The sequence below is a fragment of the Chiloscyllium plagiosum genome, unplaced genomic scaffold, assembly GCF_037043375.1.
Source record: "Chiloscyllium plagiosum isolate Xiang-an unplaced genomic scaffold, Cpla_swu_hap1 HiC_scaffold_28, whole genome shotgun sequence".
NCBI classification, from domain to species: Eukaryota; Metazoa; Chordata; class Chondrichthyes; order Orectolobiformes; family Hemiscylliidae; genus Chiloscyllium; species Chiloscyllium plagiosum.
Genome location: NW_028270166.1, coordinates 15,760,017 through 15,774,337, shown reverse-complemented (window position 1 = coordinate 15,774,337; position 14,321 = coordinate 15,760,017). Strand labels below are relative to the sequence as shown.

The window sequence follows — 14,321 nt, the reverse complement described above, 5'->3', positions numbered from 1 at the left end:
TCTGACCTGAAGTGACAGTGGAGCTAGAATGAAAAAAATGAATCAAGTTGTCTACAGTCTGGCTCAGTATTGGCCGGATCACTCGAAGAAGCTTTGTGTGTGGTCGGTGTGCGTGGAAGACTAAATGAGCACTGGTGCTACAGGGAGTGGTTTTCTGTGACTAGGATAAAGGAAAGTTAAGAACTGGAAAGGAAGACTTTCATATTGAGCCCTTCACATGCAGCCACTGGATATTTCAAAACCATTTACAGCTGCTGAGGCATCTCAGCAACACAACTAATAGACTAGAAATTTTTTAAAAGTTGTTTTATTTTCACCTTTGACATTGCAATGATGATTACTTAGATTGTATCTAGTTGCTACTCATTCCGTTTCTTTGGGTGCTTAGTGTTAGCTACGTATTCTTTCTGGCTGTTCAGATGTCTGTCCGAATAGTTAGGACGTCTGCACTTAATTAATAAGTGTTTATTCTCTCCCTTTCCTTTTCTAACGGTCAGCTTTTTATAAATGTTATTCCGTACATGATCACAATACTACACTCGACATTAGCATCTACTAAATGTTCTCCCTCCTTTTTCCATTTCATACAGTGTAAATTCACACGATAGTCTTGAGTGAATGGTTTCCTTTGCCTTTGTGAAATATTTTCACATATCAAATGCCCTTGGTGAGAGGGGAAATATATGAAAGAAACCTAAGGGGCAATGTTTTCATGCAGAGGGTGGTATGTGTATGGAATATGCAGCCAGAGGAAGTGGTTGAGGCTGGTACAATTGCAGCATTTAAAAGGCATCTGACTGGGTATATGAATAGGAAGGGTTTGGAGGGGTATGGGCTGGGTGCTGGCAGGTGGGACTAGATTGAGTTGGGATAACTGGTCGGCATGGCCAAGTTGGACTGAAGGGTCTGTTTCCGGTCTGTACATCTCTATGAATCATTGAATCTAAGTGGACAGACTTGCTAAGTGAAGCCTGTGTTCAGTGAGCTTCAGGGATTATCACAGCTCAGTGCAAACCTTGTACTTCCTGCGTGTGAGTTCTAAAGCTTGAATAACTCGATGACCAAAATGGCTGGGGAGTCTAGAACTAGGGGAGACAGTTTAAAAATAAAGGAGATGCCTTTTAGAACTGAGATGTGAAGCAATTTCTTCTTTACTCGGAGGGTAGTCAACCGTTGGAATTGTCTGCCTTCGAGGGCTGTGGAAGCGGTGTTTCTGAGTATGTTCAAGTTGAAGTTGTTAAGTTTTTGATAATCAGTAGTGTGAAGGGATGTGGGAGTTGCAGGGGTAAAAGGTAATGAAGTTTCTGAGCTGCCAATGTCATATTAAATGGTGGAGTAGATTCAGTGGGATGAATGGCCTCCTCCTGTTCCTATGTTTCTTGCAGAGTATGCTCTTCCTTTGATCAGATACAGAAGGAACTCGTTTCAGGGCTTTAACTGAAGACCTTAATGTTCTACTTAACAACATAGGAACTAGGAGTACAAGTAGGCAATTCAGCACATTGAATCTGCTTTTACATTTAATAGAATCAACGTTCATATTATCTGGGCTCAACTCCATTTTCCTACCTGCTCCAGATGACCCGTTAGCCTGTTACTAATTATAAATCTTTCTCTCTCCTCTCTAAATTTAAGTGTCCCAGCATTTTCTGCACTCTGGAAGAGTGAATTCCACAAATTCACAATTCTTCTGAGAGGAATGATTCCTCCTCATCTCTGTCTTAAAGCTGCTACAGCTTCCCAGCTGAAATTATGATCTCTTGTTCTAGCTTGCTGCACAAGGAGAAACACCTGCTCTGCATCTACTTTATCAATCCCCTTTAGCATCATATGTACATTAGCTCAATCTCTCATTCTTCTGAAGTCTAGCAGTTATAGGTTTAAACTGCTCAATCTGTCTTCATAAAACAAACTCTTCATTTCTGGAATTAATCTCATGAATGTTCTCCGAACTGCATCAGATGTCATTGCATGCTTCCTTGAGTAATAGAACCAAAATTGTACACGGTGCTCCGTTATGGCCTCACCAAAACCTTTTCCCAATGCAGCAACACTTCCCAATTTTTATACTCCTTTCCTTTAACAATAAATGCTAAAATTCCATTTGCCCATATTACCTGCATATGAGCGTTTGGCAATTCATGCACAAGGACACCCAGATCCCTCTGCACTGAAGCATTTTGAGATTTATCTCCATTTAGATATGTTGTCTTTTATTCTTCTGCCCTAATGGATAACAGCACACTTGTACTTGATTTAAATGCAACCATTACACTAATTGTTGGTGATGACTGAGGTCACTTATTGATCTATCTTGTATTGGACAATGTATTGACATTTAATCGATCGCTACAGGATAGAAATAACAAGAACATCAACCAAGTACCTCCAGTAAAAGAGTTGTAATGTTTTTCTTTCCCCCTTGTTAACAGGACAGTGATGAAGACAAGAGTGATGATAATCTTGTGGTTGATGTTTCTAACGAGGTCAGTTAAATGTTTGCAAGACCAGGGTTTTAACATTTTAAGAGCTTTATGGCAATCCATTTTGCTTTCCTTTTTGCTGCTTTTGTATAAATATGAAAATGCTTATGTTCTGGAGCTGCAGTTTGTTCAACTTGGGTATTCATAAAATGGCAACAAATTAGACCAACTATGAGCAATGAAGCAAATCTACCAATAGGAACAATCTCAAATCATTAAAAATACTTACTCTGATTAATTTTGACTGCATTTTTCCCCTTCAGTCTCTAACGATATATACAAATGATTTGGATGTGAACATAGGAGGTACAGTTAGTAAGTTTGCAGATGACACCAAAATTGGAGGTGTCGTGGACAGCAAAGAAGGTTACCTCAGATTGCAATGGGGTCTTGATCAGATGGGCCAATGGGCTGAAGAGTGGCAGCTGTAGTTTAAATTAGATAAATGCGAGGTGCTGTATTTTGGTAAAGCAAATCTTAGCAAGACTTATACACTTAATGGTAAGGTCCTAGGGAGGGTTGCTGAACAAAGAGACCTTGGAGTGCAGGTTCATAGTTCTTTGAAAACGGAATCTCAGGTAGATAGGATAGTGAAGAAGATGTTTGGTATGCTTTCCTTTATGGGTCAGAGTATTGAGTATAGGAGTTGGAAGGTCATGTTGCGGCTGTACAGGACGTTAGTTATGCTGCTTTTGGGATATTGCGTGCAATTCTGGTCTCCTTCCTATTGAAGGATGTTGTGAAACTTGAAAGGGTTCAGAAAAGATTTACAAGGATGTTGCCAGGGTTGGAGGATTTGAGCTATAGAGAGAGGCTGAACAGGCTGGGGCTGTCTTCCCTAGAGCGTCGGAGGCTGAGGGGTGACCTTATAGAGGTTTACAAAATCATGAGGGGCATGGATAGGATAAATAGACAAAGTCTTTTCTCTGGTGTGGGAGAATCCAGAACTAGAGGGCATAGGTTTAAGGTGAGAGGGGAAAGATATAAAAGAGACCTAAGGGGCAACTTTTCATGCATAGGGTGGTGTGTGTATGGGATGAGCTGACAGAGGAATGTTGGAGGCTGGTACAATTGCAGCATTTAAAAGGTATATGAATGGGAAGGGTTTGGAGGGATTTGGGCCAAGTGCGGGAAAATGGGACTAGATTGGGTTGGGATATCTGGTCGGCATGGACGGGTTGGACCGAAGGGTCTGTTTCCATGCTGTACATCTCTATGACTCCTCACACTGTGAAAGCCCTTTTTGGGTGACATAGCCAGATAGCGGAGGGGCAGACGGAGGTCTTTTATACGTTTTGCTAATGAGCAGGCCAATGTTTGGCATTGACAGATAACACTTGTACTTTGGCAGCAAGTGTTTCAGATCACCTTATGAGATCAGTTAATGATCAGCAATTTCCATCTCCATGCTATAAAGAGAAAATTGGCTTTATTCTCATGCAGATCAGGTCATCCTCTGGCTCTGTTCCAAAGGCTGGAATCAGAAAAGATACTTAACCGGTGGAGGTGCCGGTGTGGACTGGGGTGGACAAAGTCAGAAGTCACATGACACCGGGTTATAGTCCAACAGGTTTATTTAAAATCACAAGTTTTTGGAGTGCTGATGAGCAGGTGTCACCTGATGAAGAAGCAGCGCTTTGAGAGTTTGTGATTTTAAATAAACCTGTTGGACTATAACCTGGTGTCGTGTGACTTCTGACTTTGTCCAACTAACAGCACAGGGTAAAGTATGATTTATCGAATAAATGAGAAAGCTTTGATGCTTTTACTAAAAACAAAAATCCTCGAACCCAAGTTATCTCATGCCTTTAGGAAATGTGTTTATTAAAAGCCTAATGTCAATTTGAACTGTAGTGATGCTGTCTACTTCTGTTGTGCAACCAATTGCATCCCTTTCCAGTGCAATTCAGAGCAACGTCACAATCATGCAGGCAGCCCCACTTGTCACTCAAAACCAGACCTGGTCTGTTCCAAATGCTGCTCCCTGATCTGCTATACTCCAATCCTCTTCTACCGTCATGTCCTGACTTATTGTCAATTCAATCAATTTCAGTTCCACACATTCTTCCTCTTTCCTTGCCCTTTTGTTCCTAAACAGCAGCTCTGCACCATGACCCTGACACACTCCTATGAATCCTGGAAAGTCTCGGTTATTTTGTCATCAGAAATGAGAGAGCCCTCTATTTTCCTGTACCGGCCTTCCTTGGTAGAAGACACTATCTAATGGTGGGATGTGGTTCTATCTATTCCTTTACCTCTCCAAACAATGATGTGGATTGATGACGAGAGACAATATGCATTTCAACTGTCTACATTACAGCTGCGTCCCTCCTTGTCCAGAATTGTTAAACAGAAACTTTTCATGAAGAGTCGCTGTCTCTATCTATGTCTGTCCCTCCTCCCTTCCCCTTTCACACTGTTGCACCCTCCCCACAAAGTCAACATGCATTGTTGTCTATTGTAGTACTCTGTCCAATGACTCAATTCAGGTCATCCCAATCTGTCCAAACTGAAGGTTGCAAGTATTTGTTTTCACATCAGATGTCCTTGTCTCCTGCTGTCGATTAACAATGCAGTGTTGCCTATTTTAGGAACCTTCATCACCTCACAGCAGTCCTTCTCAAGCAACACATGAAAATGGATTAGACAAACTGCATGTGAGGAGGAAGAACCAAGTGAATAGTCCCAGCTCTTTAGTTTCCACTAGTAGCACTCCTCCTCCACCACTAAAGAGTAAAGACCCAGCTGTGGTAAGCACTTCTTCCCTTTTTCTTAATTCTCTTCATTTGCTCACATGTCCAACGTGGCTGAATTTGATTGGTTAAAGTTTCATCTGAAGTGTGATTCAGTTCGCGGTGTAATCTCAAATAAGTCATGATGCTCTCTGGTTCTGTCTCTCTCTCTCTCTCTCTTTCTCTCTCTCTATTTATCTCTCTCATCTCTACTTATCTGTCTATCTCTATTTATCTCTCTCTTCCATTTCTCTATTCATCTATTTACATGTCTCTCTCTATCTCTATCTCTGTCTTTCTCTCTCTATCACTCTCTCTCTCTATTTATTGCTTTCTCTATCTATCTCTGTCTCTCTTCTCTCTCTCTATCTCTGTATCAACCTCTTTCTCTCTCTATCTATTGCTCTTCATTGCTTCCTTCCCCCCCCCGCTCTTCTGCACAACCTCCTGCCCACACTCTCTCTCACTCTTTGTTGCTCAAATCCATATCTCCTCATTCTCTAGAGAAACCCAGCGGGTCTGGCTGCATCTGTGGGATGAAAGCAGACTGAATGCTTCGAGTCATGGTTCTGATAAAGAGTCACTGGACTCAAAATGTTGAGTCCAGAGAACCCATCGTTCTCTGATTGCTGAGTCTTAACGGCAACAGCACCGGGAGCAGAATGCATCGCTCCTTCCCCACTGTGTGTAGCTAAAAAGAAGCCTATGAGAAAAAGCCTTGATGTGAAGCACTTTGTAAAGTGCTGTTGTCATGATTGGTGTGAAATAAGTCCCGGGTTCAGTTTACAAGCCATCCTAAGCTGCTATTTGTGTTCCTGTTTCCAGAATGAGAAATCCAGTACACCTAGTCTGAAGTCGAATATACCATCATCGCGGGGGGATTCTGCAACCCCAGGCACGAGTGGGACATCACAACTCTGCTCAGCCTCGAGCAAAACTGGGGCTGATCCTTTAGGTAACTCCTTGTTATTTGCTGAAGATGTTAGATTTTCAATAAAAAGCCTGTAGCTACAAAGACCTTTCTTTGAATTAAAGGTGTGCAATTTAAGCGCTTCCAATTGCATTTGAAAAACCCTGTGTACCTTGTAACTGCTGTCAGAGTTGGAGGTCAGGCTGCATCCATCTAGACCTCCGGCCCCTCTCAATATTGCGTTAAGTCTCACAGTCAGTGTCAGGGTACCTTTAAAAGACATGCTCATGATATTATCATTGTAGGAGAAAGTGAGGTCTGCAGATGCTGGAGATCAAAGTTGAAACTTTATTGCTGGAACAGCACAGCAGGTCAGGCAGCATCCAGGGAACAGGAGATTCGACGTTTCGGGCACAGGCCGAAAGAAGAAGGGCCTGTGCCCGAAACGTCGAATCTCCTGTTCCCTGGATGCTGCCTGACCTGCTGTGCTGTTCCAGCAATAAAGTTTCAACAATATTATCATTGTACCATAGCATGTGACCAAAGGGCATAAGGGTGTCAGACTCAATCTTAACTCTGATCCCCTGAAGAAAGTGAGGACTGCTTATGCTGAAGATCAGAGTCGAAGAGTGTGGCGCTGGAAAAGCACAGCCGCCAGCATCCGAGGAGCAGGAGAGTCGACGTTTCGGGCATAAGCTCTTCATCAGGAATGCTGGAAACATCGACGTCCTGCTCCTTGGATGTTGCCTGACCAGCTGTGCTTTTCCAGCACCATACTTTCTGACTCTGATGCCTTGAAGCATGACATGTCACTGAATAGCTTAATATGGGCCCAGACAGAGAATGTAATAATTGCATGTAATAGCCAGCTATAAAACATATTTCTTGGATCTTCTCACACTACATTGTCCACGCCTTATGGTACCAGGGATAATAGAAGTGTTACCATATCAGGAAAAGGTAAAACCCAGTCACTCAGTAACACACCATTGCCCATGTTCTGTGTTCCCTCTAACATTCCTTTGCTGCACAGGACTTGTTTGGTGAACTGCATGGTCTCTTTTCAGATCTCTGGACATCTTAGCAAGGGGCTGTTGCTATGGGCAGCCAGTTTGTCTCTTGGGTGGTTTATGCCCATTGGCAATGTAGAGGAGCCATTGTTGTTGGTCCCTTTTGGAAACCCATTACCCTGTTTGCCTTATCAGTCATGTTTCCACCAGGTGAGAATTGGGAGCCAAGTGAAGTGAATCTGAATCACCCGACGTGGTGGTTTTGTAAAGCTTTCCATAGGACCCATTTACAAAAAGAGAGTTCCCCCCCCCCCCCCCCCTCAGGTTCACTGAGTCCCCTTGAACCAGGTACTTGTAAAGGCTGCATAATAGAACTATTCAGTCGGTTATACCGGTGCTGGCTTTTGTAAGAGATTCCCAATTAATCTCACTCTTCTGCTGTTTGGAAACATCAACTTTGTTGTAAGTATTATTCTCACCTTGTGGAGTCACTTCCTCCTACTGTGTAATTCTCATGGTGGGTGGGTGAAACTGCGTTTTTACAAACAGCTCTCCAGTGACTCTCATGTGGGTGGGGGGAATCAGGTTGCAAAGTGAAGAGCAGCCAGGTTGATATTGATGGCAGGTAAAGCAGGCTCAGTGTGACCATATCACCCTGCTCCTGCTCTCACCTCTTGTGTTCTTAAAGGTTAACCATTTAAACTGAATTGGATTTGTAGAGAATAGATCTTTGTTTTTGTTTTAATCATCCTATAATACCACATTCTTGTGATTTGCTTTTTGAGTTATTAATGTTCTGAAACAAATCAAAGACTCGCTGATGGACCAGCATTTACTGCCCATCCCCTTATTGCCCTTGAAGAGGCAATGGCAAGTAGTTTTCTTGAACTGCAATGGTCCATTGGGTGTAGAGACACCTGCAGTGCTTGTGTGAAAGGGGGGTCCTGCACTTCGATCCAGTAATAGTGAAGGAATGACGTTTGGTTCATGTTTTGTGCTTGTGTGAGGTAACAGTATAAAACTTAAAATATATAAAACTTAAATTTTGCACTTTTCTTTCCTTTAGCATTGGGGTTAAAAACACCTCTGTCTGTACAGGGTGCTTTCCCTGTTCCATTCGGAATGGTCCACACTGCAGTCAATGGGGGGATTGCTGGTGCCAATGCATACGCAGGTTTACACTTCGCTTCCCCTCAACTCAATGGTGGAGCCTCGGCCTCCACATTTGGACGCTCCTCTGTGGTAAGCTGTGCTCTTGTGTTATATTCTCCAGACTGTTCTTAAAAATCCTTGAAATGCATTGTGTGTTATCAATGCTACTAGAAGGAAGGGAGATTAATATCCCTCGGATGGTTTGCCCATTTTTTTTCCTGGTGCGGGACTTTGTGTCTGTTCAGCAAAGAATATTTTCGCTTGGCATTTTAACTCCCCATTTTGTGCATCAGTGTCCATGTCAGATATCCCCAGGACTGTCCTGTCCAAGACCTGCGACTAGGGCTGAACCTAATGTTGCTTTTACTACTTGTTCACTGGCATATCTTTGGAATATGTGGACCCGGAGATTTAATACAGGCCTTTGTCTCATTGACCAATGAATTTCAACCTGAAATTTGAAAACCCAAGATCTGTTTGTCTTAGCAGACATTGAGGAATGCAAATTAATGGGGGCTTGTCTTTAAATAGCCTTCATTATCTCTTAAGGTTTGTTGACATCCTCATTTTATGGCTGACAAACACTAAAAAGCTTGGCCCTTCCTGTTTTAAAGGGATCATTGCCTCCTCCTGCCTTACTGAAGCTCCTGGAGTCAGATTGCTCATGAAGTTCATATTTAAAGTGGTTTTATTCTAAAGGCCTTCCATCACTTGGGACCAATGACACTGAAGGACCAGCATTTTTTCAGGAAAGATCTTGATTAGCATTTTTGATGTGTTGAAATTGATTACTCCTTTGTCATAATTGGGATCAGTCTTCTGTATCTGTACCTGAAATGGTTTGCTAAGTGATGATTTTAAACTGCTAGGTAGCTTCCTCAATGCAGGAGAACTCAGTATATGTTTCATTTCCTTTTAAACATGGATCAAAATGCATGGATGGGGTTGGCATTGAGTGTTGATTTGCAAACCCTGATAATTAATACAATTTTGTTTTCATGTTCAGACACAGATGGTTTTGAAATTGCCCCCCAGTATTTAATAGCCATGGCTTTAACTGAGCTACGTACTCAAAGACAATTGAGTCACGCTAACCTGTGAGCTGTTGTGTGTTTTTACTGGTTTAAGTGACACAAGCAAATTTTAGGACAGTCGTTCTATTGGTAAATGAGGACTCAATCCGCAATTATCTAGCATCTTTGGCATCATAAAACCTCTCAGGCCACTTCACGAGAGTTATTAGCAATCGAAGTTTAACATGGAGCCATGTAAGGAACTTCCTCAGACCTTTAAGTGCAGGAACTGAAAGAACTGCGGGTGCTGTAAATCAGAGACAAAATTAGAAACTGCTGAAGAAGCTCATCAGGTCTGCCAGCATCTGTGGAGAGAAATCAGAATTCACATGTTGGGTCGGGAAGGGTCACTGGACCTGAAGCGTTAACCCTGAATTCTCTCCACAGGTGCTGCCAGACCTGCTGAGCTTTTTCAGCAATTTCTGTCTATGTCTTTGAATATAGGAGTTGGGACGTTATGTTGAGATTGTACAGGACCTTGGTATTCTGACCACCTTGTTGTTAGGAAGGATATTATTAAATTGGAGAGAGTTCAGAAAAGATTTACCAGGATGTTGCCAGGAATGGACGGTATGGGTTGTAAAAATAGGCTGGGACATTTTTTCACTCTAGTGTAGGAGGTTAAAGGTTGACCTTATAAAGGAATAAATAACTCATGAGGGGTATAGATAAGGTGAATGACAGGTGTCATTTCCCAAGGCTGGGGTATTTCAAGACTAGGGGTCTTTAAGGTGAGAGGATAAAGATTTAAAAAGACACGGGGCCAATTTGTTTACACAGAGTGGTTCATGCACAGAATGAATTTCCAAATGAAATTGTGGATGCGGGTATGGTTACAATGTTTAAAAGACATTTGGCTAAGTTCATGAATAGGGACAGTTTAGAGGGGTATGGACCAAGCACAGGCAGATGAGACTAGTTTGGGAACATGGTCAGCATGGACTGCTTTGACCGAAGGGTCTGTTTCCATGCCGTATGACTCTGACTGTCTTGAGATATTAGGATGGGGAATAATAACCTTGGACAAAGTGAGAGGTTTCAAGGAGAGAGTGGAGTGGAGAAATTTTGGGGAACAGAGGGATTTGGATTTCCAGAGCTTGGGATCTAAAGGCACCGAAGGAGCAGTTAAAATCGGAAGAGGCCAGAAACAAAGGGACTTGGAAATCACTGAGGGAATGTAGGATTGGAAAAGGTTACAGTGATGGGGCGAGTTGATGGATTTGTAAGCCAGGATCAGAGTTTTCAAATAAAGCTGTTGGGAGCCAATTTCAGTCAGCAAGTACAAGGGAAGGAGACACAACGTGTTGCATGTTGGGTAATGAGAATGAGAATTGGATAAGCTTAAATACAAGATGAAAATGCTAGAAGGAAGGGGGAAGAGAAAGTTAACACCAAATGATATTTTGCGCATAAATAATCGGTGTTGATATGTAATGGAGAAAGAAATAATTGTTAGTCAACCACTCCTGAGGTTATGGCTCGCACACAAACCAGAAGTATAATAAATGTTTATTTCAGTGAAACATTTCAGCCATTCTACTTTTAAAAGCAGGAATAAGCTGGTTTCTGTTTTCTAATTTAAAGCATCCTGTTCTCTCTTGGCTTAACACTGGTGTCTTTTTTTTTGATGTGTGTAGGCTGGATTTGAGCCTCACTCTCACAAACGAGGTCCTGGACTCCCTGGGAGCCTGTCCGCAGCGACTGCAGGAAAACCGTAAGTATCGTGAGAATGAGAGTGGAATCCAGCCAGAGATTGTTTGCTTTTTCACTGACATGTGGCTTTGTATCTTTCAGGAGCTGTGACTGAAGGGTGGGCTTGCTTTGCATACAATGATAGATATGTGTATGAATCATTGAATTCCTTGAATCTGTTCCACCAGTATTGCAACTCTATCAGCCCAATTTGACTGTGTATTGCTTTATGCCCTTGCCACAGTAAACGGGATTTTGAGAAGAACCAGTTTAAGAGCCTGAAGTTTGGACAGCATGTAGCTAGATGGTTTCACAAATTGTGCCTTAGATATTGGAAGTCATGCCTGGTAAAGTTCTTGCTCTAATGTGAGTTAGAAACAGTGAGACAGAGGTCAGAATGTAACAATGGCTGTTTATTCCCACAATTACATTGTTTTTGCTGCTGGTTCTTACAGTTTCATCTACTGATATTTTATATTGTGTAGGGCAGTTACAAATGAACATTATGCAAATTGCTGTTTCAAAATGGTACAATATTACAAGCAAATTTTGTTACTGGGAAGATGCCAGAATTGGCAATGGGGGTGAAGGGATGCTATTGGAGAGGGAGAAGGACAAGAAATACGAGGAAAGAGAATTTTAAGTTGGCAGCATTGAGGATTGAGAGCCAAGTGTCGGAGAGTCAGAGGTTCAGGAGCGCTGACGTGGAGTTTATCAGAAATGTTTGAAGAGCATGATATTGCAGGATAGGATTCATCCGGTGAAACAGGGTTACAGCTGAGTTATAGCTCACAGTGGAGGTTGGAGGTCAGCACATGATTGACTGGTTTGGAGGTAATGGTTAGGGTTAGGGTCAACAACAATAGTTTTGGCAGCAGATGGCTTAGGGCATTGGTGGAGGATAATAGAGATGGAGTGATTTTGTGGTTGCAAGTTCATGCCAAGCTTTTACTAGAACAGCAACATTTCGAGCATTCTGATTCAACTGTGACCCAAGGGAGAGAAATGCAATCAGTTGCAATGGTTTTTACCGAGAGCCAAAGGTAATAGCCAAAGATTCTTGAGGTGCCTTCTTTGTGTGAATAAGGAAGCGGGGTCAGTAATGGGTCTCAATCCTCATTGACGTTATTGATTAATTTTCTCGGCCAATGACCTCAGTCTTCTAAACGTTTAACTGGGAGGGTGAAATTGCAGCTTAACCAATTTTGCATGAATTGCAGAAGGGTAATTACTGTGAAATGTGGACAGGAAGAGGATATTTAACTCCTCAAGCCTATTCCACCATTTTAATGAGATGAACAGTGAGCAGGAGAAGGCCATACAGCCTGTCAAGCCTGCTCATGGCTCATAAACTTTCCACTCTTCTGCCCATTCCCCAAATCTTTTGATCCCTGAGTTCATGGTTCATCTGTAACAGAAAAAGTTACAACTGACCTATTGCCCCCACTTCTTAATGGAGTAATCTATCGTCCTTTGATTGTAAGCAACGATTGGTATTGAATCACTTGCTGTTTGTGGAAAACCGTGCCAAACTCTCCCACCCTGTTGCATGTAGGCGTGTTCCTGAACTTTACTCCTGTAACACCTGGCTCCAACTTCTAAACAGGGCTGCCCCCGCAAACAGCAAACATCATTAGTCTCTACCTGTCCTACACATAATCTCAGAATAAGTGGTCGGCCATTTAAGAGAGCTGAAGAGGAATTTCTTCTCTCTGGTGGTAATGAATCTGTGGAGTTATTTACCACAGAGGGCTGTTGGGAGATGAAGTCATTGAGATAACAAAGCTTAGACAGGTTTTTAGTCTATAATGGAATAGAGGATTATGGGAAATGGACAGGAAAGTGGAGTTGAGGGTTTTCACATCAGCCATAATCTCATTAAATGTCAGAAGAGAACTTGATGGGCCAATGGCCTACTGTCGCACCTATAACTGATGGTTTTATTGAAAACTTAGATCAACCCAGCCCTTATTGATCTAAGTTCTGGACGTATAGCATTGTGTAATCTCCCCATGCCTCTTATCTCCTTGTGACGTTCTGGTACTCCAGTTTTGAACTCCAAGGCTGTGGCACCTAGTTTGAGCACAATTCTCCAGATGTCTCTCAACTTAGGTTTTATAGCGATGAGTTAACACTCTGCTTTTGCCACAATCATTACTCAAACTGTCTTGTTTAAACTTACTTAAAAGTTTTGATTTTCACTGTCAACAACATGACAAGAATTAATGAGATCTCTTTCAGGAGAAAGAGAAAGAATTATGGAAGTTTGGTGGAGGGCATGAAAATGGGTAAATGCAGGCTAGTTTGGTCTGAAGGTTCATTGGGTTGAATGACTATTTCCTGGTGTCGAACATTGTTGTCTTACATTAGTGTTAATTGCTTTTCCCCATCTTGTTAACAGTGCCTACTCATTCCATGTTGGAGCAGACAGACAGATGCAGCCTGTCGCTTTCCCGACCGATGCTCTCACAGGCCCAGGCATCCCGCGGCACGCACGACAGATCAACAACCTTCCCCACGGAGAGGTGGTGTGTGCAGTGGCCGTCAGTAACTTCACAAAGCACGTGTACACTGGGGGAAAAGGCTGCGTCAAAGTGTGGGATATCAGTCAGCCAGGAAACAGAAGCCCAGTCTCACAGCTGGATTGTCTGGTAAAACAGTATCCTTATTTATCTTTCTCTTTTAAACCTTGCTAAGGGTCACATACCGTCTCGGATCGAAGGAAAAGTGCAGGGATATAGCTGTGTCCTTATGCATATAAACATTATTCATGCAGAGGCAGGTTTATTCAGGTTATTTATACAGGATATCCCAATAGAGTTTTCAAAACTTGTTTATACTGCATTCCTGCTCAATGGCAGTTTGCAAACTCCACATAAACCAGGGTTGACTTTGCATATGTGTATTTTTATGACCTTGAACAGGTTGCATTCAATTTTAAGTGGTGATAACTGATTTGTATTGCGCTTATCTGCACTGTCACAATGAGCCCGCCTGTGAACTTAGGGCAATAATTAACGTAAGGAAGAAAACAAAGGTTCTGAAGAAACATTAGCTCTGCTTTCTCACGACCCAGGCTGCCAGAACTGCTGAGCTTCTCCAGCAATATCTGCTTTTGTTTGTAATTAAATGAAGGAGTTGACTTGGATTGGAGCATTTCCTTGTACCCCCTTCTCTCACTGAAGCGGGCTATGGGGAGAGAGGATTGTGAGCGGGTATATTTGGTGAGGTTGGGGAATGCAAACAATTGGCAGTGAAGATCAGTGTTA

At 42.4% G+C, this 14,321-nt stretch overlaps 1 protein-coding gene across 2 annotated transcripts in view; it reads left to right on the top strand.

Annotated features, from left to right (window-relative positions):
- The window catches only part of LOC122565380 (transducin-like enhancer protein 1), a 163,900-nt gene that overhangs the window by 123,674 nt on the left and 25,905 nt on the right, over window positions 1–14,321 (top strand). For both annotated transcript variants that reach the window (XM_043721297.2, XM_043721295.2), the window contains 6 exons: window positions 2,433–2,486; window positions 5,075–5,233; window positions 6,041–6,170; window positions 8,202–8,377; window positions 10,998–11,074; window positions 13,454–13,703. In XM_043721297.2, the coding sequence (XP_043577232.1) occupies window positions 2,433–2,486; window positions 5,075–5,233; window positions 6,041–6,170; window positions 8,202–8,377; window positions 10,998–11,074; window positions 13,454–13,703 (846 nt within the window). The remainder of the gene's footprint in view (window positions 1–2,432; window positions 2,487–5,074; window positions 5,234–6,040; window positions 6,171–8,201; window positions 8,378–10,997; window positions 11,075–13,453; window positions 13,704–14,321) is intronic.